We start from the raw sequence: 25727 nt of genomic DNA on the forward strand, positions 1-25727 counted from the left end.
GGATACCACCCAATTAGATGATATAATTACTAGTTAAATGACTACAGTAGAATGTAATACCGGCAGTATATACTGACACCTAGAATGTATAGAGTACAGCAGGCTAAAGAATATATATATACTTGCCACTAGATTTCATATGTACATAGGTATGGCTTAAATGAAGCCATAGGGCATGTGATGTGCTATGACGGCCTCATATTAATATATAAAGAAGGTGCCAGTTAAAATACATGAATTTGATACAATAACCAAAACCCTCAAATTAATACCTGTGTGGTAGATTGGTAACAATAAGGTCCAAGTGGAGTCAGGAATGCTCAGCGCGGCGTCCCCACACACCAACGCGCGTTTCGCCACTAGCTTCTTCCGGGGCGTGGGGACGCCGTGCTGTGCATCTGTCAAAGTGTGCTTTCACTATGAAAAATACATCGTCATCATATCCGAGGACATGGAGGTATTATATTGAGACAGTATAAAAACATTTTTTTGATCAGACCTTTTTGTCTTAACTAATATACCGGTGTTAGAATCTCTTTTTTTTTATAATTTTGAAAATTACTAATACATAAACTGAATGGATGTCTACTTCTATTGCATTAATTATGTGGCCACATTTTATTGTACAGTGTATGCCTTTGAATCCAATGAGACTAATATGTCATTGTATGGATGACATGGTGACACTGTGCCTTACAATCTTGGCACTCTGTCAAACCGCGGCAGTGTTACAATGAGTCATTGTCAAGGCAAGTCTATTTTACAAATAGTGCTCCCACTTAAAATCATTTTACTCCACGCCATTTTCTGTTTGTTGATTGTATCAACATTTCCTCCACAATAGAAAATGAATGGCATCTTGCAGCTATTTGTGGTAATCGCGGAGACGATATCATTATTTATATGTGTTCATTGAGATAGTCTATAAGAGAAATACTAGCCTGTTCATTTCCTTCACTTGTGTTCCTGAAAGGAACATGACATTTTCAAGAACACGGCAATGTGTGGTCATTGCGAAACAGTGTCAACATTGATGAGAGAGAATCTCAATTCATCTGTCCTTTCGAAAGCTTGCTGCTGCTTTTCTTCGAGAACTAATCCTTTGATTGCCAGAGACAGACTTCATTAGCCCACACACAAACGCAGCATTTTTTTCCCTTTGGTGACATTTTAGGACCTTTGACAGGATTTTTGAACATGGAGCTATATCTGCACTGTTCCCTTAAACGCAAAAAGAGGCAGCCTAATCTTTCCAGAAGCTAATGCCAAAACGCCGTGTTTCCACCTTCATCGAGGTGCCCTGTTGTTCCTTTCAGCACATTGCTTCCTGCAGACTCAATAAAATGAATGTCACAATGAAAGAGGAGTTACGAAGAGCTGATGGGGAGATTAGAAGGGGGAGAAGAACTTTCACATACCTGAAGGACAGGGTTTTCATGAAAATTAATGTTTATTTTAGTTTTCAGTCTATATGTTTTCCTTTTAACGTGATACCTTGTAGCATAATGTTATGTTCTATGATCAGGGGACAAACTTGATGATTGAAGTTCAGAAAGTCATAACCTAGAAAACATTTCCACCTTTCGGTATCCAAGCGCCATGTCCAATCTTCAAAGTTTTCTTTCATTTTGGACACTAGAAAGAATTTTGGACACTTATAGCAATTTAATTTCTACATTATTATTTTATTACACATTCTTATGATTTTCAGAAATTCATGATCATCCTAAACTAAACAGAAACAAACCTTAAGTCACTAAATGGAATGGAAATGCTCTATATAAGGTGCCAATTACCATGCCCTCTAGGCCCAGTTGTAAAATGTAAGCATGTCTAGAAATTCGTAGCCCTTTTCCGTTTTTGCGCTTTCATTTTTTACTCCTCTTTTCACAGAGCCATAGCTTTTTTATTATATCGTCAATATGGCCATGTGAGGGCTTGTGTTTTGCGCTACAAGTTTTACTTTTGAACGACATCATTGGTTTTACCATATCATGTACTGGAAAACGGGTAAAAAAATTCCAAGTGCGGTGAAATTGCAAAAAAAGTGCAATTCCACAGTTATATTTTATTTTGTTTTTTCCATGTACACTAAATGTTAATACTGACCTGCCATTATGATTCTCCAGGTCATTATGAGTTCCCAGATACCAAACATGTATATGTTCTTTTTTATTTAAGTGGTAAAAAAAAATCCAAAGTTTGTTAAAAAAAAAAAAATGTCCCTAATTTCTGAGACCCGTAGGGCATATTTTTTGCGTGCTGAGCTGACATTTTTATTGATACCATTTTGAGGTGGATCCGATATTTTGCTCATCCGTTATAGCATTTTATTGCAATGTTGCGGCGACCAAAAAAACATAATTCTGGCCGTTTTGATTTTTTTCAAGATTTTTTTCTAGTTACGCTGTTTACTAATTAATTCATTGTATATATTGATAGATCTTACGATTCTGAGTGCGGTGATACCAAATATGTGTATATTTTATTTTTTGTTTGTTTTATTTTGAATGGGGCGAAAGGGTGGTGATTTGAACTTTTATATTTTTACATTTTTTAAATATTTTTAAAAACTTTTTTTTTACTTTTCACATGCTTCAATAGTCTTCATGGGAGACTTGAAGCTGCAATCATCCAATCGCCTGTGCTACATACAGCAGATCTTCAGCCCTGCTGTGTGTATCAAAAATGATCACTTGCTATGAGCACCAACCGCTGGGTAATGACAACCGCAATGGTCTCCTGCAGACCCCGGGTTATCATGCCAACCCATCAGCGACCCACGGTCATGTGACATGGGCGCCGATGGGCGGGATTAGTGACACACTTCTGGCACGGCCATGTTAAATGCCGCTGTCGGAGATTGACAGCGGCATTTAATATGCTAACAGACGCGGGTGGATCACGATTCCACCTGCGGCTGTTAGGGGCACATGATAGCTGATCAGATCAACTGTCATGTGCCATGAAAGATGCGGGCACGGCGCCGGAGCCCGCATCAAAGGGGGAGACTTGCCATGCGCCAAACATATACGACGCATGTCGTGAAGGGGTTAAAGCATATTTATTACCGAATTTCACAATACCACAATACAAACTGTATACATTACCAAATTGATCTGTTAGACCTTATGAGCCTGATATACTTACTTTGAAAAATCTATAGAAGAATACCTGTCAGTCCTTTTTGAAAGTTTTCTTGCTCTAGCAGGATTCATAAAGTCCTATTTTTTATTTAGGACTATATAGGCATGGTGGCTCAGTGATTACCACTGTTACTTTGCAATCCTGGGTTCCAATCCCACTAAAAACAACAGGAGGAGTTTGTATCTTCTCCTCTTGTTTCGTCCAGGTACTCTGGTTTCCTCCCACACTCCAAAGACATACTGATAGGGAATTTATATTGTGAGGACCCAATGGGGACAGTGCCGATATTGTCTGAGAAGCGCTGTGGAATTAATGGTGCTGTATTAGTGAGTAAAATAAATTATATTTGATTTTCTAAAGTAATAGACCAATGTGATAATGTGAAATCTGGTAACAGATCAGCTTTAAAGGATGTGGACATGTGTTGGCAGTATCTTCTGCATTTATTTTTAAACACATTTTCCTTAGAATTATTGAGAAGCATTTTCACTTGCAATTCATAGAAGCTTTGTTCCCCTGAAATTCTTGTTATGGTTTGTATTCTTATCATCACCTAATAACAAAATGTGGATTTACAATTGATGTGGAGGGTAAAAACTACCAGTGATCACATGCCTAAATTCAATATGATAGGTTTTAATTAATATTTTTCGGCTGAGGTCTGTTTTCTTCAGGAAATATGGTGTACGTGGGAAACTTGGTTGGTTAATCCTCCTTTTTCCTGTCACACTAATAGACTAATCTATGTTATTAAAGTAAACATTGCCCAAATAACTTTATCATTGTATAAACTTTGCAGAAATATGTCTGTGTTGAAAATTAAAGAGTTTTATAAATTACAAAATTTTAATTTGCAATTTGTAAAAATGTGTCTCACAATTCAGTAATAAAGAATTACAGTGTATATATAGATGTGGGAATATTTATCACAAAACATGGAACAGTAGACTATTAAGACATAAGAGTACCCTGGCTCATTATGCATGGCTTGTGCACACAACCGTATTTTCAATCTGATTGCTATCCGTCAAGAAAACTACAGCACTCAGACCAATATTATTCAATGAGGCAGCGCAGATGATCAATTTTTTTTTCACTGACCAATTAAAGGGAATCTGTCAGCAGGTTTTTGCTACCTCGTCTGACAGCAGCATAATCTAGGCAAAGAGAAGCTGAATCCAATCATGTATCACTTAGATTACTGGGTGCTGCTGTTCTGGCACAATCAGGGCTTTTAGATTTAGAATGAAGCAGAGGTGAGAAAGCTGCCCCCGCCCACACCAGGCTCTCTATGTACAAAGTCTATAGACAGTGAGCTGCTTATCACAGGAGGGGCCATTGCCAGACTAGTGTAGTCAGGCAATGTTAATCTCTTAGTGAGAAATCCTTCACAGTTAGTAAATAACAGCACGCATTTTGACAAGTGACACATCCCTGAATTCTGTGTTTCAGCCTCTATCTCCTGCTTTCTTCAGATTACATAGCAAAAAGCTGCTGACAGATTCCCTTTAAGGGACTACTTCATGTCACATGGGCACCGACAATCACAGGAGAATCTCTTTTGTGATTTACCACAGGCTAGTCAAAATGTGCTTCCATACTAAATTAATGTAGAGGGTGCCAATACCAGTGACACAGCAAGCTTTAGGCTTTCCCTCCCATTGTTTTTGGTTTTAAATTATTGGTTATCATTTGCTCTTTTGTATTTAACACGAGTGCTCTATACAAAAAAACTGTTTCACTTAATTCATTTTTTTCAGGAGATATTCCACATTATGTACTTAAACTTCATGGATGCCAATAATGATGAGCAGGATTGTATGTTTAACTCTGAAATGTTACAGCATTTCAGAGAAGAACATAGTTTAGTTGCCTCCAAGGACCAAGCCACGCAGTAGACTAGTCGGACAAATGGGTCTCCCTGTGTGTGCCTGTAGGGAGAGACCTCCTCTGCCACTAGCAGCGGCTGGGGAGAAGTCGCTAGGGACCCGCCTGTGTACCTGGTCTCTTGTGCAGCTCGGTTCCAGGCAGCTACTAAACTATGTTTTTCTCTGAAACATCGCAGTCACGGTCTGATACATGCTGTCCATGGATAGGGCAGCATATATCAACTGTTAGTTTACTTTTAAGAAGTTTCAGCATAAATCAATGGTACAAGCAAATATAAGAAACATTGTAATATTTCTTATCAGAGAAATCTGTTTGTTTCTCCACTTAGGAGCCTCTTTTACCTTCCCCCCTTCCTGAGCTTATCATTCACTCTTAAAAACTGCTAAAATCCATCTTGCTCAAGACAGGACTGCTCACTGAGAGATCAGATTACGGCTGCACATTGAAGTCTACAGAGAAGGAAGGAGGAGGAGGAAAGTGAGAATAAGATACCTCATGGTTCATAGTAAAAATACACGTGGAAGAATCCTTAGTCAATCAACCTTAAAGTCTGTAAAATGATCATACCAATTTTTATATTGATTTTGATGCCAATTTTTACACATATTTTCACAGATTATTTGAAACTGAATAAGGTTCTCTAAAATCTTCATTACATGCATTGCACTCTTATCTATCGCGACTTTTTGGTGTGGAATGGGTGAACACGGTTTTATACATTTCAGGCATGATAAGGTTAATAGGCTAAATAGGTAATTGGATCTAGCAGCTGTGATTGACCCAGGAATGTGACATAATGACCCCCATTAGGGACAGTAACCAATGTGACTGATTACATCTCATGTACAGCACTGTATAATGGGTAGGTAGGGCATAAATAATACATAACCTATCCCTATAAGTCGTGTGAAGAACACATCCATGATTGCTCAGATTTAGAGGAGTTGCTCTTTGCCGTCTACCACAGACGTCCTTTCCGGTTTGGAGCTTAGCTGACATACTTTTATGATGCGGTTCTGCTGGTTTCTGTATACGTGTAGCCTGTAGGTTTTATTAAATTGCCTTTGGTATTTCAAAGAAGACTTCAATCTACATTTCATTCATAATGAATAACCTGTTAATAATTGCTTGTCATGAACATTAATAGTAAAGCCATGAAATTACCTCTGAAGTAATTTCTTCGGCTCCAGCCTTTGCTAATGCTCTGACTGAAAGGTCACAGGTTCAAGCATTGACAAGGTCAGACCGTCATGTAAACCAGCCAAGGCCCTCACAATGTATTACTATAGCTCTTTATAGAACCGTGGAATAGAAATGTTTGCTTTATATATGCGCAGCCAATAATGACGGGAAGCAGAAAAACCTTTTATTGGCAAATGCATGACTTTTATCTAAGCACCAGAGCTAAGTATTTCTATTTTTCATTATAGGTCCACCCGGGCAAAGAGGCAAGAGGGGCCGCAGAGGTGAGCCAGGTAAGGATTATTTTCCTTTTTTAATTAATACCACTGTATTGTAAAATCTGCAAATAGTATGCAACATATCACCACAATCTATGACTGTAGATCTGGAGTAGAAGGCAGAACATATACATGCACCATATTTCTATAGCATTGGTTCATGCAAGGAGTTTGTATGTTCTCCCCGTGTTTGTGTGGGTTTCCTGCGGGTTCTCTGGTTTCCTCCCACATTAAAAAGACATACTGATAGGGAATCTAGATTATGAGCCCCAATGGGGACAGCGATGATAATGTCTGTAAAGCGCTTTGGAATTGGTGGCGCTATATAAGTGAGTAAAATAATAAGTAATAATGGTAGATCTTGAAGAATATGTTTGTTCTTTAGTAGACACTAGAAAGTATGGCAGTATACATTAAATATAATGTACTTTTTTTCAGACAGAGCCTAGTTAGTGTATATACAGTGTGGAAGGTTAGCTGCATAGCATCAGGTAAAGTGGGATCAATTCTGACAATGAGATAATAAAATTACAACAATTTTATTTCAAACATAAGATAAAAGTATGATAACATAGACAGGGAAATAAACCTCCAAAAAAAGGGGGATAGGAAACACCATGCGGCCTCATAAATGATGAAGAATGTAATCATATAAGGTAGCACCCAGGAACATGAACATCAACGAAGTCAAAGTAAATAACCCAAACTGGACATGGTAATCAAATATTAGTAAAACAGAAAATACTCCACCAAATACTGTGCAAGTGCCACAGGGGGAGTATTTTAAATGTTAATCTGAAATGTACAATAAGCTCTCAAATAGAGAAATAGGGCTAATGTAAATGGTCCATGTAGGGGTCAGAAATAGTAAGTTGAGAGAAATGACCTATAGGGACATACCTAGGGCGGGCTCATACCTACCTCATACCAAGTGGCACTGAGCCTTCCCAAGGTAAGGTCAGGCACTTAGCTCCCCTGACTTTCCCATTGGTGGGATGTTACATTTATACAGGTCGTAGACCCTCTTCCGGCATGACATGCCCCCGGAAGACGCGACCAGCGAAACGGCATCCGTCAGGTGTGGCAGGACACAGCAGGTCTATAGCGCTTACGTTTACAACTAGGTACTTTGACTCCTTTCTCTCAACTTACTAGGGACAATCAGCTTTCCTGGACTTCTTACACCTCATCCTGCTATGGCTGCAATCCCCAACCCCTTGTCTTGTCACTATCTCACAATAGGTATAAATTACAGGTACATACATTTGTTTAGGTAATGTATGTGTCCTCTATAAAAAAAAAATTATTTTTAATCAATTCATGCCTACAACAAAATATTTTGCAGAATAAAAAAAAAATATTTTACTGTTGGACAACCCCTTAATCAGTAGCATAAATAATATACCCATTTTACTAAAAACTTATCTTGCAATGTATTTGAAGGTACGAGGGCTCCAATATTGTAAGCACCTAATTATTTTTCATGTGACTTCAACTTGCATTTTTGTGTAACAACATCTGCTCCCAAACGTTGCAAAACTTGTTCTGCTGTGGTCTGCACCTGCCAATTATTGGCAATAAGCTAACTCTTATAAACCCATCTGCTAAGTAATGTGGCACTGATGGGCTGCACCTTTATAGAAATAGTAATTTGTCCTTTAGCTCTCATAAAATAGATTCTGTGCTGCAGGGTGATATTTCCCCCGCAACAAAACATTTTACTACCCCAGAATTAATGCTACAATAAAGAGATTCAATATGAAAACTGAATTGTGGCTACACCTGTAGAAGCTCATTGTGCAGCCCTGCACTCTTTTCCAGTCTTGAACTTAATTGAAAGCAAAAGCATTGATTGAAAGCTGGATGCACTTAGAATAAAAAGGGAAAAAGCATTCAGCTAGATGTTTGCAAATGTTTTTTGGCATAGGTTGTTTGAGTCTCCTGGCTGAATATTTGAGGCATGTAGACTTAAGTTTAAAATAGCTACTGTATTTGGCAGATTGAAACGTGTGTATACCAGAGACAAAGATTGTAAACTTCAGTGATGTGGAGTATATTGTCAGAACAGTATGCTACGTGCATTTAAAGTATACCTGCATCAGAGACAACTTTCCATAAATCAATAGTACAATTAATTTTGTAATATATCTTATTACAGAAATATGCCTCTTTCTTAACCTGACATCTCTCCTTCCCCCGCCACCATTCCCTACACCTGCATTGATCACTCACTCTATATTCACTGCTACAAAATCCATTGACTGGACATGTGATAGTTTTTCATCTTCACTGAGAGAACAGGTTACAGCTGCTGGACATAGAACTCTAATGTGAGTGGAAGGAAGAGGAGAGAACAACTGCAGAGAAAGAAAGAACGAGAGAGAAAGAAAGAAAGAAAGAATTCACAGCAGTATCGCTCAGTATTGGGGTATAATAACCTCCATGCTGCTGCTACTTAGTTGTGAGGAACAGGGAGCAGATCTCACTGCTGATGCACTTGGAATAAAAAGGGAAAAAGCATTCAGCTAGTAGTTTGCAAATGTTTTTTTTGCCAAAGGTTGTTTGAGTTTTCTGTCTGAATATGTGAGGCTTGTAGACTAGGCTAGTAAGAATTGATCGTTGCTACTATATTAGGCGGATTGAAATGTATGTATGCCAGAGACACAGCTTGGAAGCTTCAGTGGTACATGCAGTGATGTGAAGGAATGCATTGTCAGTACAGTATGGCAGAAATAATATTGCTTTATAATTGTGATAGCTATTGGCATTTAAAGTATACCTGCATTAGAGAAAACTCTCCATAAATGGATAGTTCAAGTAAATTAATTTTGTAATATATTTATTACAGAGATATGCCTCTTTCTCACCGGACATACGTCTCTTCTTCCCCCGACCACCATCCCCAATAGTCATCACTCACTCTATATTCACTGCTAAAAATCCGTGGACAGAAGATGTGATAGGTTTTTAGCTTCACTGAGAGAACAGGTTACAGCTGCTAGGCATCGAATAATGTAGGTGGAGGAGGAGAAGGGAACAGGAAAGAGAGAAAGAAAGTAAGAAGAACAGACAAAAATACTAGCATGGCTTTTAGTAATTGTGCTTCTGTCTCACCTCAGTGCTGAATTCCCAGCAACATTGCTCAGTACTGGGGTATAATATCCTCCATGCTGCTGCTATTTAGTGTATGAGAAACAGTGAAGCAGATTTCCTCTCTGTTTGCTGGTTTTGTAGCAGCCCCCTACTGCTGTAACCTTGTTTCTCAGTGTTATACTCTGTCTTTATCTGTATGAGAATATAGAATAAGTGTTCAGCGCGGGAAGATTAGTATAACTAAGTGTATATTTTGGCATATATGCAAAAAAGCAGATATAGAAAACTCCCGGTATATGTACTAAAAGCATCCATAGGATTAACAGTGTTCTTTTGGTCTCCTTTGGATCAATTTACATCAATATACCTTTACTTTGCTGTATAGAATAGTTTAGTGGATTAGGTTATTCTATAAAGAGAAGCAAATGGATAGCATCCAGTATTTGTATTTAAATGGGAGTTTATGGGCAACATATGCCATTGTATGTCTATATGGTGGCATAAAATGTGGGCATGCCTTGGAGGTATACTTTGAAAAATCCTACCAAAGTATACCTTTTATTTACCCTGGTGTAAACACGGTGTAATGTACACTTTTCATGTATATTGTGGTTCACATCCAGTCGTGGATCATTGGTTATACAGTACAGGCCAAAAGTTTGGACACACCTTCTCATTTAAAGATTTTTCTGTATTTTCATTACTTTGAAAATTGTACATTCACACTGAAGGCATCGAAACTATGAATTAACACATGTGGAATTATATACTTAACAAAAAAGTGTGAAACAACTGAAAATATGTCTTATATTCTAGGTTCTTCAAAGTAGCCACCTTTTGCTTTGATGACTGCTTTGCACACTCTTGGCATTCTCTTGATGAGCTTCAAGAGGTAGTCACCGGAAATGGTTTTCACTTCACAGGTATGCCCTGTCAGGTTTAATGAGTGGGATTTCTTGCCTTATAAATGGGGTTGGGACCATCAGTTGTGTTGTGCAGAAGTCAGGTGGATACACAGCTGATAGTCCTACTGAATAGACTGTTAGAATTTGTATTATGGCAAGAAAAAAGCAGCTAAGTAAAGAAAAATGAGTGGCCATCATTACTTTAAGAAATGAAGGTCAGTCAGTCTGAAAAATTGGGCAAACTTTGAATATATCCCCAAGTGCAGTTGCAAAAACCATCAAGCGCTACAAAGAAACTGGCTCACATGAGGACCGCCCCAGGAAAGGAAGACCAAGAGTCACCTCTGCTTCTGAGGATAAGTTTATCCGAGTCACCAGCCTCAGAAATCGCAGGTTAACAGCAGCTCAGATTAGAGACCAGGTCAATGCCACACAGAGTTCTAGCAGAGTTCTGGACTGCAGAGTGAAGGCAAAAGGGCCAACAAGTGCTAAGCATCTCTGGGAACTCCTTCAAGATTGTTGGAAGACCATTTCTGGTGACTACCTTTTGAAGCTCATCAAGAGAATGCCAAGAGTGTGCAAAGCAGTCATCAAAGCAAAAAATGGCTACTTTGAAGAACCTAGAATATAAGACATATTTTCAGTTGTTCCACACTTTTTTGTTAAGTATATAATTCCACATGTGTTAATTCATAGTTTTGATGCCTTCAGTGTGAATCTACAATTTTCAAAGTCATGAAAATACAGAAAAATCTTAATATGAGAAGGTGTGTCCAAACTTTTGGTCTGTACTGTATATATACATCTTGTCTACAAAGCCGCTATACAGATTTATGTTTCTTCCTGTCCATACAGCAGCCTAGATTGGACGAAATGTACTGTATGTAAAACATCAATGCAATGCTTAAATTGTAATAAGATTTACGTATAGCTAAATATATTATCAGAATAGTTAACATGGTCGTGATGACGTTGTACAGATGACAGCACTATTTTGAGCTATGTGAGCGTGTGAGATGGATCTTCTCTCATTCATAGGTACTAATAAAAGGTGAGCTCCTCTGCACAATGCTATCAGGTCTCACCATGTCAGGTATTCTGGGTCATAACATTAGTAATATACTAGTAATTGGTGTATTATCTATCTATGGATTTAGGCTTCATTCAAATTCTTGTTTGCCTTTCTACATTCTACTTCTGTCTTAGATGATATGTAAAGAAATATTTTGGTTAAAGGGGTTGTCCTGGATTAAAATATCGATGACCTATCCATTGGATAATGTCAGGTGGTTGGGGGTCTAACACCAGACACCAATCGGCTGCCCATAGTCAAATAGTTGTAATCTGTTCAGATATACAATATACAGAGCGGGAACAGCAGCCACGTACATTGCCAAGTACTGCAGTTTATTTCCCATTCAAATGCCGCAAAACAAGCCATGGAACAATGTAAAGAGCCGCTCTGCTCTTACGCTTTACATTAATAATAATAATAATAATAATAATTGTTTACATCTGACCACCTGGGCAGATTAGTGGGGGTGTCCAGTATCGGACACCTACTTATCTGATCTCAATATGTTAGTCCAGGACAACCCCTTTAACATTCCCAATGATTTCAAAGCAGAATAACGCAATCTGCAACAATATCCTACTCAGTAGAAAAGAACCAGAATCCTGATGGATCCCATTGGGTCATTGGAATCTAGTAGACTTTCATTTTCTTGCACTGACATCTTGATGCCAGAATGAAAGAATAAAACACATATGCTATACATCATGGTATGAATCATATAGAAGTGGCCATAATTTATCATTGGGATGTCAGTATGAGCCGGTCATTCAAACAGAATGGTAGCTACCATAGACATTTATTTCAGAATTGGTTATTTCATGTTGCTAACACATTTTTTCTGTTTTCTTTCCATGTCTCTTCACAGGACCTCCTGTAAGTACTACTTTCATTTTTTATTATTAGGTGTTTTTTTTTTGTCTAGAAAGATCCTTCATGATCTTTAGAAATTTTAATTCATGTTGAAGTGTTCTGCCATTGACAATGAATGAATGGCAATTTGCTGTTCAGAATACATGTAACATTAATTTTCAGTGACATTATTTATTGTGGATAGCTGGAATGAGTGACAAACAAACCTTTTCATTAAAAGTGTTCATTGTTCTGCTCCTGCTTTGTACGGTAATCTGAGTGGGTTTTTTAGTCGGTTATTATTCTCACCATTGAATATCTACATTCTGCCTGTCTAAATTTTTCTTATATGCCCATGTAGACTATAGAAGTGGAATAAAATGTATGGACCCAGAAGAAGTGCATAAAGAGCTGCTATAATTGTTCATTAGTAATCCTTGTAAAATGAAAAGCTATGCCATTTACATGGTCCTCATACATACAATCCCTTGAAACAAAAGTTGTCAACATTTTCAATAGCAGTAACATTTATTCAAAATTTCCAAATATATCCTAACAGAGTCTCCTACAAAATGTTATGTAGCGTTTCTCTATGTGAGATTAAAATGATGCAAGTCTTTCATAAATATGGTGCATTTTTTTGTACATACTACTCAACCTTTACTAATGCCATGAGAAAGTTGACCATATGACCCTTGGGAACAAAACCTCATCATGCACCTCTGTTAGTCATGAGTAGTGTTGAGCATTCCGATACTGTAATATCGGGTTACGGCCGATATTCGCGGTATCGGAGTTCCGATACTGAGTTCCGATATTTTTACGATATCGGATACCGGAATCGGAAGTTCCCATAATGCCTGCGCTCTGCAGTGTCTCTGAAGGATGACAAGCTGGATGGCAGCGCTCAGCTGTGATCCAGCCTGTCATCAGAATGCCATCCCAGCGTGGGAGAATTCTCCTGATTGTTTAAAAGCCGGCGGCTTTTTACCGCCCGCCGGCTTTTTACCGCCCGCCGGCTTTTAAACAATCACTCAGCCTCCCACCCCGATTCTCCGCTCCCCTCGCCACCTCCCATCCCGATCGTAAGTTAGGACGGGCGAGGAGCACAGCACCAAGGAGCGGGGAGCGAAGGACCCGGGCGGGGAAGCCGGCAATGAAAAGACTTCACTGCCGGCTTTCCCGTTCTGTGCTGCGCTTTTCCGCCGGTTATTTCAAATGAACAGCTGAGGTATCAGGTGATGCCGATCAGCTGTTCATTTGAAGTCGCCACGGTGCCCTCAGAGGGTTCATGTGAGTTCATGCTTGACTGCATTGCATGAACTCACATGAACTTTCCCACGGCCGCACAGGTCAGCCACACCTCGCAGACCATCAGCCCGTCATGATTGGTGTGTGCGGGTGTCTGTGCGATGTCTGCGGGTGTGTGCGTGCAGGCAGACATAGGCCGATGTGACACTACTACTCCCATCGGCCTATGTCTGTCCCCCGTCCACTCGTGCCAGCAGGATCAGCTCGATGGGAGCAGTAGTTCCCATCAGCCTGATCCTGCTATTTAAATTGCCCTACTGTGTCCCCAATAAATTTTAAATACATTTCATTGGTGGCCAGTGCTTACCTAAAATAAATTAGTTCATACATTACCTGTCCCCGCCGATCGCCACCTAAAATAAAGTAAAAAATAAAAAACTACACCTATACTCACCTAGACACCTAATTCCCCAAACTATCGATCTCCTGTAATAAAATATAAAATAATAAACCACATCCTTATCCTTACCCCTCCGTAGTAGTCCACGCGTGTCCCACGATGATCTCCAGTTTAGAGCAGCCACATAGAATGTGACCGCTCTGAACCGCTGCCGCCGCTAGAATGACGGGGCCGTAAAGCAGCCCAGTCATTGCATAAGCGGGTTTGCCGGAGTTCAGGCAGCGCTGCTCCGGTCAGCTCCTTTACGGCCCTGCTGTACCGTGAGAAATTCCCACGGTACAGCAGTGCCGTAAAGGAGGTCTCCGGAGCTGCGCTGACTGAATGCACTCCGGTGACCTTAGTCAGGGCTCACGCTGCCGGGAGCGCTGTACCCAACTCATCCAGGGTCCTGGTGCGGTGGCTCACTGGGTAATAAAGGGGTTAGGGCCAGCTTGGTATTATCAGCAGGCCCTAAGCCCGAAATTCATGGGGTCACGCCAATATTAGACATGTCCCCCATTTTAATAGCTAGTAAAGGCTAGGTATTCAGCTGGGGGCTGATATTAGTAGCCTGGGAAGCTCCGTGGGTATTACCCTCTTCCCAGGCTTCAAACATCTGCCCCAGCTGTGTGCATAACCTCCGCTAGAGACTAAAATTACGGGGAACCCCACTCCAATTTTTTTTTTAATAAATCCTTTATTTTAACACTAAATGACAAGTACAGTAACCAACACTATCACTGTACTTATTATATATGTGACTGACATGTTTCTATCTATGTAATCTATGTGTGATGCTCTATTATTTCTGTTGTAAATTGTCGGGTACCGCTGCTGAATTGCCCGCCGGCTTTTTTAATGAGACGGTGCATGAAAACACTAATATTTTTTTAAATAAATCCTTTACACTAAATGACAAGTACAGCAAGCAACACTGTCACTGTACTTCTTATATATGTGACTGACATGTTTCTATGTATCTAATCTATGTGTGAAGCTCTATTCTTTCTGTTCTAAATTGTCGGGTACCGGTGTATGCCGCTGCTGAATTGCCGGCTTTCCATGTTTCACTGTGAGCACTGTTCCCATCGATTTGGGCAACCACCTCCCCCAATACATTCTACATTATTGTTAGTTGTTTTCCTTCATGTATAATTAACCTACAAGGAAAGAAAGGGTTTATTTTCATTCCGATATTTGTGTCCCATTGACTTGCATTGGTTTCCGGTTTCGGAATCGGCGATATCCGATACTCTTTGGGTATCGGCCCGATCCAATCCGATCCGATATTTCCTGATATCGGAAGGTATCGCTCAACACTAGTCATGAGGTTACTGCTTTTGCATTGCTCTCTCCTTTTATTGCCAAAATAAACTCCTTTAAAAGTTACCTGTCACCAGATCAAAAGTGGCCAGTTGTTGCCCTTATTTGCCGTTTGGTTCAAGAGATATGAGCCTTTTCATCTGCTACTAATTTTATGATTTTTACCAAGGGAATGAGGATTACAGGGTAATAATGCAGAGCATAATATATCATATGGAAATGTTAATCCAATTTAATAAAAAATCAGACAAATCTATATATACGCAATAAATATTTTATTGAGATACACAACTACACAATAAAAATAAAATTTAAAAGTTAATAGTAAAAACAAGGAACAATAAAAGCAAGAAGAGGCCACTGAGAGACACAAAATAATGAAAATAAGATTACAATTATAAGGGTAGCCAGTAGATGGCATAATATTACTAAGGAGTAATGACAACAGGTAGGTATGTATAGGGACATACTGTATATATATATTCACAAAGTTAATTACAATGCAATTATGTGAGTTAAATATATAGAGATTTGGTGCAATGTAATGCGGAAAAAATAAATTTAGCAGTGAAAAAATAAAGCTACATTATAATCAAACATACCCCAAAAAATAATACACTGTGTCACCACATCAGCCTCGACCTCAGACCCAGATGCGCGTTTTGACCCTACTTCATCTGAGGGTTAGAGGTCTCCCTCTTCTAATAATGCAGAGCAGCCTAAAGACACGCCCCCAGAGAGTTTTGAGAGCCTTGATAAAAAAACAAAACATAAAAACTGGCACCAAATAAAAAGGTCCTTATCTTTGGAACCAAATGGCAGAATTTTTAAAAAGATACAAGACAGCATACTCAGGGGAGCAGTATGAATAAAATAAAAACAAAAACTGTTCACTTTTCAACTGGTGACAAGTCCTCTTTAAGATGCTTGTTATAGTTTACAACAGAATATCTGGTTTGTTTTTTAGTTAGGAGTAGTGATGAGCGAGCACTAAAATGCTCGGGTACTCGTTGCTCGGGTCGAGCAAATTGGAATACTCTGGTGCTCGACCCGAGCAACGAGCCCAATGTAAGTCTATGGGAAACCCGAGCATTTTTCAGGCTGTTCCCCGCGGCGGTCTGCAGAGGGCCTAAAAATTGCCAAAATTGATGTGAATAGTGCTCAAATGACATGGGAACAGCATGGGGAAGACCCCTGGAAGCATTTCTGACTCTCAGGTCACTGCTGTCAACAATTTTGTCAGAGTATTACGCCACTTTTACGGACACACAATAAAACATACAAAAACGAAACCAAAATGGATTTTCCTGGGAAATACAGTACAGACCAAAAGTTTGGACACACCTTCTCATTTAAAGATTTTTCTGTATTTTCATGACTATGAAAATTGTACATTCACACTGAAGGCATCAAAACTATGAATTAACACACGTGGAATTATATACTTAACAAAAAACTGCGAAACAGCTGAAAATATGTCTTATATTCTAGGTTCTTCAAAGTAGTCTCCTTTTGCTTTGATGACTGCTTTGCACACTCTTGGCATTCTCTTCATGAGCTTCAAGAGGTAGTCACCGGAAATGGTCTTCCAACAATCTTGAAGGAGGTCCCAGAGATGCTTAGCACTTGTTGGCCCTTTTGCCTTCACTCTGCGGTCCAGCTCACCCCAAACCATCTCGATTGGGTACAGGTCTGGTGACTGTGGAGGCCAGGTCATCTGGCGTAGCACCCCATCACTCTCCTTCTTGGTCAAATAGCCCTTACACAGCCTGTTGAAAAATAAATGATGGTCCAACTAAACGCAAACTGGATGGAATAGCATGCCGCTGCAAGATGCTGTGGTAGCCATGCTGGTTCAGTATGCCTTCAATTTTGAATAAATCCCCAACAGTGTCACCAGCAAAGCACCCCCACACCATCACACCTCTTCCTCCATGCTTCTCGGTGGGTACCAGGCGTGTAGAGTCCATCCGTTCACCTTTTCTGCGTCGCACAAAGAAACGGTTGTTGGAACCAAAGATCTCAAATTTGGACTCATCAGACCAAAGCACAGATTTCCACTGGTCTAATGTCCATTCCTTGTGTTCTTTAGCCCAAACAAGTCTCTTCTGCTTGTTGCCTGTCCTTAGCAGTGGTTTCCTAGCAGCTATTTTACCATGAAGGCCTGCTGCACAAAGTCTCTTCTTAACAGTTGTTGTAGAGATGTGTCTGCTGCTAGAACTCTGTGTGGCATTGACCTGGTCTCTAATCTGAGCTGCTGTTAACCTGAGATTTCTGAGGCTGGTGACTCAGATAAACTTATCCTCAGAAGCAGAGGTGACTCTTGGTCTTTCTTTACTGGGCCGGTCCTCATGTGAGCCAGTTTCTTTGTAGCGCTTGATGGCTTGACTGACCTTCATTTCTTAAAGTAATGATGGCCACTCGTTTTTCTTTACTGCTGCTTTTTTCTTGCCATAATACAAATTCTAACAGTCTATTCAGTAGGACTATCAGCTCTGTATCCACCTGACTTCTGCACAACACAACTGATGGTCCCAAACCCATTTATAAGGCAAGAAATCCCACTTATTAAACCTGATAGGGCACACCTGTGAAGTGAAAACCATTTCCGGTGACTACCTCTTGAAGCTCATCAAGAGAATGCCAAGAGTGTGCAAAGCAGTCATCAAAGCAAAAGGTGGCTACTTTGAAGAAACCTATAATATAAGACAGATTTTCAGTTGTTTCACACTTTTTTGTTAAGTATATAATTCCACATGTGTTAATTCATAGTTTTGATACCTTCAGTGTGAATGTATAATTTTCATAGTCATGAAAATACAGAAAAATCTTTAAATGAGAAGGTGTGTCCAAACTTTTGGTCTGTACTGTATGTTAAGGAGATCATTTGTCTCCGGGCACTCGGCATTGTGGGAGGAAGGAGGATCGAGTTGAGGAATATGCGGTCCAGACTCACGGCTACTGAGACTTGACCGTGTGGAAGACAGGGTGGTGGTGGTGGTGGCTAAGTGACTGGAAGCATTATCCGCTATCCAACCAACAACCTTTTGACACTGCTCTGGGTTCAATAATGGTGTTCTGTGGTCCCCTAGGAATTGGGACAGGAAGGTCGGGCGAGAAGATGTGGGTGTTTGTTGTGGCACAATTTCAGCTTGCCCACGGCCTTGTCCTCACTTTCTGCATGCACCATCACCATCACGTCCAGTTCTCCATCCCTTGCCACGTGCCTTGCCCAGTTTAAATGGAGGACAGTATCTTCCACTCTCACTACAAATGACTGAGTTTGGAGCGAACTTATATGTGATCCGTGTGACGGAGAAAACAGAGTTTTAAATACCTGGCCTGCAGGTAAGTAGTTTGAACAGCAAACTGCGGTGAATTGCTTTACTGACACACTAAAGGAAATTGTTAATGGAGTCCAGAAATGGCAGTATTTTCTGACAACGTATATGTGATCCGTGTGACAGAGAAAACAGAGTTTTAAATACCTGGCCTGTAGGTAAGTAGCTTGAACAGCAAACTGCGGTGAATAGCTTCACTGACACACTAAAGGAAACTTTTAATGGAGGCTAGAAATGGCAGTGTTTTCTGACAACGTATATGTGATCTGTTTGACGGAGAAAACATGGTTTTAAATAGCTGGATTTCTAGTGCTGTAATATGGAAAGGACCTGGCTGTATTCTGCAGTGCCAACAAGCAAATGGCGCAGAAAATGGTGTTCTCTGGATTGCTTTTTAAGCAAATAATGAGGATTAAGATGCAAAAAAAGTATTCCTGGCCCCTGAGACCTGGGCCTTTGTATTGAAATATCTAACAGCAGAAGAAGGCAGAATTGGAATGGAGCCTCTTGTGCTATATGCACTGCAGTCTGCTATATACACTGCCTGCCTGCTTATATATGTGTCACCCTGGCCTGGATGCCACAAGTGTAATTAAAGCTGAGTCTGAGAACAAGGGGGAGGTTCTCTAGTCAGGGGAACATTAGCATGCAGTACCTCCTGTCTCAGGCCAGTAGGGGGAGCAGGCTGCCCCTATAAAAGCTGGTGCTGGGGGCAGGGTTAGGGAGAACTTGAAGGCCTGTCTCAGGACTGAGACTTGTCCCAGAGCAGAGCAGGGACAGACAGTTTTGTATTGCACCTAAGAGGAAGTGTGGCAGGAGGAGAGCCACAAGCCAGAGACAAGAGGCGAAGAGAGCCTGTCTTGGCAGATAAAAGACTTACTTTACCAGACTTTGGTGTCTGAGGCTGGGAGGATTCTACATCCTCCAGCAGAGAACCAGTCCGCAAGGGACTGTATATTCCTTGGCCTAAGAAGCCTGGAGGCCCTGCCACAACAGAAGGGACCAGCAAAGCCGTACAAGGCTGGGAGCAGAAAGGAACCCACGTCGCAGGCCATACAGTCGAGAATACACGGAAAGCTCGGAAACGTGGGCTGTTACCCTATAACGAGGAGATAGCCAGAAGGAGCGCAGAAAGCACGGTAGGCCTACACCCTCACCCTGACCAGGGCCAATTTCCCCGTTGCTCTCAGACATCCAGGTCCCCTCCTAGCTGGGACTGTTTGTGGGTCAATTTACCTGTTCTAGTAAAGACCCTGGACTGCAACCTGTTGTCTGCGTGCTCCTTGCTCCTCCAGCACTATCAGCACTGGGACTCTCACTACCATCACTCCCAACATCCACTACACTGCCCTGGGGCCGCACTCTTCCCGTGGGGAGTCACACCATCCCAGCTACATACATCATCAGCCCCAGCGGTCTGCCTTGCAGCGGCGGTTCCTAATGACCGCAAATCCACGGGTGGCGTAGTCAGACATAATCAACAGCACTTAGCAGACTACCACTGGCCTGACCACCCTGAGCCACGGAACCGGGTTGCCACTACTACTCCCATCGTTCCCCCTATTGCCCGGATCCGAGTGCCCCACGGCCCAGGGGGCGAGTCAGCTTTGGCGTAGTCGGCAGGATTTCGTGCCCGCAACCACCGGGTACTGCGTGCCTTCAAAAGACTGTCATACCTGCCGTGGTGAAGGTTCCCGCCATCCGGAGCCGTTTCCCGCCATCTTCAGTCGGTTCCCGCCATCTTCAGCTGTTTTCCCGCCATCCGAAGTCGTTTTCCCGCCGTCGGACGCCATCTTCAGGACGCTGCGCGGGAAGAAGAGGGGCGTGGACACCGAAAGCGCGCGAGACCCGAAGCTCCGCCCCACGCACCGACGCTGCGCAAGGTCCTGGAAGGGAGAGAGAGCGACGCTGACGTCATCAGGACGCGACGCAAGGTCCTCGTCCAGAGCAGCAGCAGTGGAGCCGCGGCCTACAGAAGAGGATCGTCGGAAGGTAGGCCACGCTTAACTAGGGGGGAGGAAGATGTCAGACACAGAGGCGCCCACTACCACCAACGCAGCTGCAACAGCGGTGATGCCCTTTTCCCTGCCCTACATCCCTGGAGCGGCCTGGCTGCCAAAGTACTCAGGGGAGCCCCATGCCCTAACTGACTTTAAGGAAAGGCTGTATAGTTTGTTCCAGGTTTACCCCCTGACAGAGGAACAGAAGGTCAGCATACTAACAGGGCAGTTAACTGGCGCAGCCCAAAGGGAGGTAAAATCATGGCCCACTGAGGAGAAAAGGACTGTGAAGGGTATTCTGGCCCGGCTGCGGGGTACCTTTGACACACGTACCTCCGCTGAGATTAAAATGAGGTTCTATGGATGTAAGCAGCGGGCACAGGACAGCATCAGAGACTATGCCCTAAATTTGCAGGAAGCCTTGAGGGCTATCCAACAAACTGACCCTGGCAGTGTGCAGGAAACGGATAAACTGCTAACAGAACAATTCATAGAAGGTCTGCTGTCCAGCGCCCACAGGGCCCAGCTGCGCCTCATGTTCTTTCAGAACCCCGACCTGACCTTTGCCCAATTTAAGGACAGGGCCATAAGGGTGCTCCGTGAATCTGCAACCAGTGGCGCTATAAACCCCCGGCGCCCTGCTCTCACCTACCACCAGGAGGCGGCGCCCTCCTCTATGGACCCCGTGGGGGCTGATGCACAGGCCCTGAACCAAGCCCCGTCGAAAGACCTGCACCACCAAGTCCAGGAGCTGACCAGGAGCGTCGCGGCGTTGACCACGACCGTCCAGGCGTTGCAAGTGGACCCGTCAAGACCCATCGAGCTGGCTTCAAGTCTGGAGGATGTCCCGTGGCGTCGACAGAGGAGGATCCCGTCGTTCCGAGGGAGGCCCACAGACCGCTACGCAGAGGATGGACAGCCCATTTGCCGTCGATGCAACCAGCCCGGACACATTTCCAGGTACTGTAATTTAAACGGGCCCAACCTGGGGCAGAGGGCCAACCCCCAGGCATAAGATCACCAGGCCCTTATAATTGGCGTGATAAGTACTTTGGGGGGCGCCCGGTTTTACCCGTGGTGCTGGACGGTATCCCCATGAGCGCCTTGCTGGTTACTGGGTCGCAAGTAACCACTATCCCTTATGTACTTTTTAAGCAGTATTGGACTGATGCTGATATCACACGATATCCAGACAGTAACTTGAGCATCATCGCCAGTAATGGCTTACCCGTGCCGCAGATGGGGTTCAAGGAGATGACCATAAAAATTGGTAAAGTTGAACTACCGGCACAGGGAGTAATTATTGTGGACATTGACCGACGTGAAAGTCACCCTAAAATAACTGTGGGTACTAACGTAATTGAAAATTGTCTTTCAGAGGTAATTGTAATTCTACAACAGGTGGCGGTGAATGCTAGTTCCAGCCAACAGAGAGTCCTCAACAAGGAGATAAAAGCCCTGATGAGACGGCAGCAGGTAGAACTGTCTGGTGGTGAGATCGGTAGCGTAAGACTGAGTGACCCATTCCCCATTTCCATGCCTCCCAAAAGTGAAATGATGATCTGGTGTCGGACTGCAATCGGGTTGAGAGGTAGAGACTACCAAGCCATGGTAGAACCCGTGTACTCAGACAGCAGGCCCACCATTTTGACAGCCCGGGGGGTGGTTGATGTCCGTCATGGGAGGGTGCCTGTCCGCATCCTCAACATTGGGGAGAGGGAAGTACACTTACCCAGGTACGCTACACTCGCCAAACTGTTTGTTGTCGAACACAAAGCTATCAGGGCCGTGGAACCCTTGCCTCCATCTCCTCAGGCGGAGGGTAATGGCTCCAGAAACAAAAGGAGGTCTGGTGCCAGAAACTCCATGTGGGTGCTGACTCCACTCCCCTGCACCAAAAACAAGGAGTCTACCGGGTGGTACAGGAGTACGAGAGAGTCTTTAGTAAGCACCCGCTAGACTTCGGCAGAGTAAAGGGGATAGAACACCACATCCCCACAGGGAGCCACCCACCAATAAAAGAGAGACACAGGCCTGTACCCCCTGCACATTATGAGAACGCCAAGGGCATGCTAAGAGAAATGAAAGAAGCTGGGGTCATTAGAGACAGCTGTAGCCCCTGGGCAGCCCCCTTGGTTCTGGTGAAAAAGAAAGACGGCACAATGAGAATGTGCGTGGACTATAGACAAATCAACCGTATCACCCACAAAGACGCATACCCGCTGCCTAGAATAGAGGAGTCTTTAGCCGCACTAAAATCAGCTAACTTCTTTTCTACTTTGGACTTTACTAGCGGGTACTGGCAGGTTCCTGTGGCAGAGGCTGACAAGGAGAAGACCCCCTTCACCACCCCGATGGGACTGAGCGAATTCAACTGTATGCCTTTCGGGCTCTGCAACGCACCAGGGACCTTCCAGCGGCTGATGGAATGCTGTCTAGGGCACCGAAACTTCGAGACGGTCCTCCTTTACCTGGACGACGTGATCGTCTATTCGAAGACCTACGAGGACCATCTCAAACACCTGGCTGAGGTGTTCGAAGCCCTGGCAGGCTATGGTCTGAAGGTGAAACCATCGAAGTGTCACCTGCTGAAACCAAAGGTCCAGTACCTAGGGCACGTGGTAAGCGCGGAAGGAGTGGCCCCCGACCCTGACAAGGTCACGGCAATCAAGAGCTGGCCAAGCCCCTCGAACATCAAAGAGGTGAGACAGTTTCTCGGGTTGGTAGGCTACTACCGAAGATTCATCCCCGGGTTCACCAAGATGGCAGCTCCTATGCAGGACCTCCTGATCGGACAGTCTAAGTCCAGGAGCCAAAAGCCGCCCTTCAAGTGGGATAAACCGGAAGAGGAGTCCTTCCGCCAGCTAAAGATGGCCCTCACAGGGGACGAGATCCTGGCCTACCCTGATTATGGCCAGCCTTTCATTCTCCACACAGATGCCAGTAATGTGGGACTGGGAGCCGTACTGTCCCAAATCCAACAGGGCAGAGAAAGGGTGATCGCGCACGCCAGCCGGAAGCTGAGGCCCACCGAGAGGAACCCGGAGAATTACAGCTCCTTCAAGCTAGAATTCTTGGCGGTGGTGTGGGCCGTGACAGAACGCTTCAAGCATTACCTGGCCTCCGCAAAGTTCACCGTGTACACGGACAACAACCCGTTGACACACCTGGACAATGCAAGACTGGGTGCCCTAGAACAGCGGTGGATGGCCCGTCTCTCCAACTATGACTTCGTGATCAAGTACCGGGCCGGCAAAACCAATGCCAACGCTGACGCCCTATCGAGGATGCCTCACTTACCTGAAGGTAACGAAGACCCAGAAGAGCTGGAGGAGGTAGAACTCCCCGCGTTTCACCGGTATGGAGCCGCTCAATACTCCCACCGCGTGAAGGAGGAGGATCTAACAACCGTGATGATCAATCCCCTACCTCACCACAGCTGGGCCGAGACCCAAGATAGTGACCCGGCCATCCGCCTGGTGAAAGACCTGCTGACCCAGGAAGACGCCCGCATGATTCCGGATGCTCCAGAGGAAGCTAGACAGCTATGGAAGGAGAAGAGCAAGCTGTTCCTCTACGAAGGCAAATTGTGCAGAAGGATTGTCAACCACCGGACGCACGAGCTGACCTGGCAAGTCGTGGTCCCAAGGCGGGATGCAGCTATGGTCCTGGGGGCTTACCATGACAGAGCGGGACACTTCGGTTGGAAGAAACTGGAGTTCCTGCTAAGAGGAAGGTTCTTTTGGGTCGGCATGAGAGGAGCTGTAGAAAAGTGGTGCAGAGACTGTGGCCCTTGTCACCTGAGGAGGAAGGACCGCACCAGCCAGAAGACACCCTTGAGGCCCATCGTCACCACGCAGCCTCTTGAGCTGGTAGCTCTGGACCACGTGAAATTGGCTCCAAGCCGGTCAGGATACATCTATGCCCTGACAATCGTGGACCACTATTCCCGTTTTCTAGTGGTGGTCCCGGTAAAGGACTTGACAGCCCAAACAGCGGCCAGAGTCTTCCAGCAATACTTCTGCCGTCCACACGGGTATCCGGAACAGGTCCTGACAGACCAGGGTCCAGCGTTTGAAGCTGAAATCTTCCAGGAGTTCTGCAACCTCTATGGCTGTAAGAAGATTCGGACAACGCCTTACCACCCCCAAGCCAACGGGATGTGTGAGAAGATGAACAATATAGTCATTGATCTCCTGAAGACGTTGCCCCTGGAGGAACGCAGCCTGTGGCCAGAAAAACTGCCGGACCTAATAGACCTATACAACAATATCCCGGTGAATGCTACAAACTGCACTCCGGCTTACCTGATGCGAGCCAGACCAGGTAAGCTGCCCGTAGACCTGGAGATGGGAGTCCTAATACCTGAGGACACCTCCCCGGATGCGGACTGGGATACGGAAAGGCAACTGCAGTGCAAGAAGGTACAGGAGAGTGTGGAGAAGAGCCTGGCCCAGGTGAGAGAGAGGCAAGAAAGACTCTTCAACCAACACGCCCCTGCTGGTCCCCTAGAACCTGGTGAGCAGGTCCTGAAGCGGAAGAGAAGGCTACATAAGTTGGACGACCAGTGGGAAAGGGAACCCTACACCGTACTGCAGTCTGACCACGACAACCCAAAGGTGTGCGTAATCACCAAGGACGGAGGAGAAACCACTAGTGTCGTCTCCAGAGACCACCTCAAAAGATGCCCCGAGCAACTCCGTAGTGCAGAAGATCAGAGTGACCTTGAACCCGCAGAGGACAAGGAAGAAATGATCAGCACCGTTCTTGGAGAGTTCCCTCAGTCCTGGACTCGCATAAATGATGCCATAGTGGTACCTGTCCTGCATTTCCTGCAACCGGCACAGCAACAACCAACACCAGAGCCGGAAGGTGAAGAGGAGCAAGCGGTTCCAGAGGCAGAAGAGCCTGTACCAGCAGCCCAGGAGAGTCAACCCTCTGCTGACAGTGAGCC

The 25727-nt window shown here is 43.7% G+C and overlaps 1 protein-coding gene across 1 annotated transcript in view; it reads left to right on the forward strand.

Annotated features, from left to right (window-relative positions):
• Positions 1-25727, forward strand: part of COL25A1 (collagen type XXV alpha 1 chain) — a 686464-nt gene that overhangs the window by 348747 nt on the left and 311990 nt on the right. Inside the window, exons 3-4 of the mRNA XM_073640961.1 lie at positions 6468-6512; positions 12436-12443. Of these exons, the coding sequence (XP_073497062.1) occupies positions 6468-6512; positions 12436-12443 (53 nt within the window). The remainder of the gene's footprint in view (positions 1-6467; positions 6513-12435; positions 12444-25727) is intronic.

The sequence above is a fragment of the Phyllobates terribilis genome, unplaced genomic scaffold (assembly GCF_046119375.1).
Source record: "Phyllobates terribilis strain yellow unplaced genomic scaffold, ASM4611937v1 Scaffold_1__5_contigs__length_1240528914, whole genome shotgun sequence".
Taxonomy (NCBI): Eukaryota; Metazoa; Chordata; class Amphibia; order Anura; family Dendrobatidae; genus Phyllobates; species Phyllobates terribilis.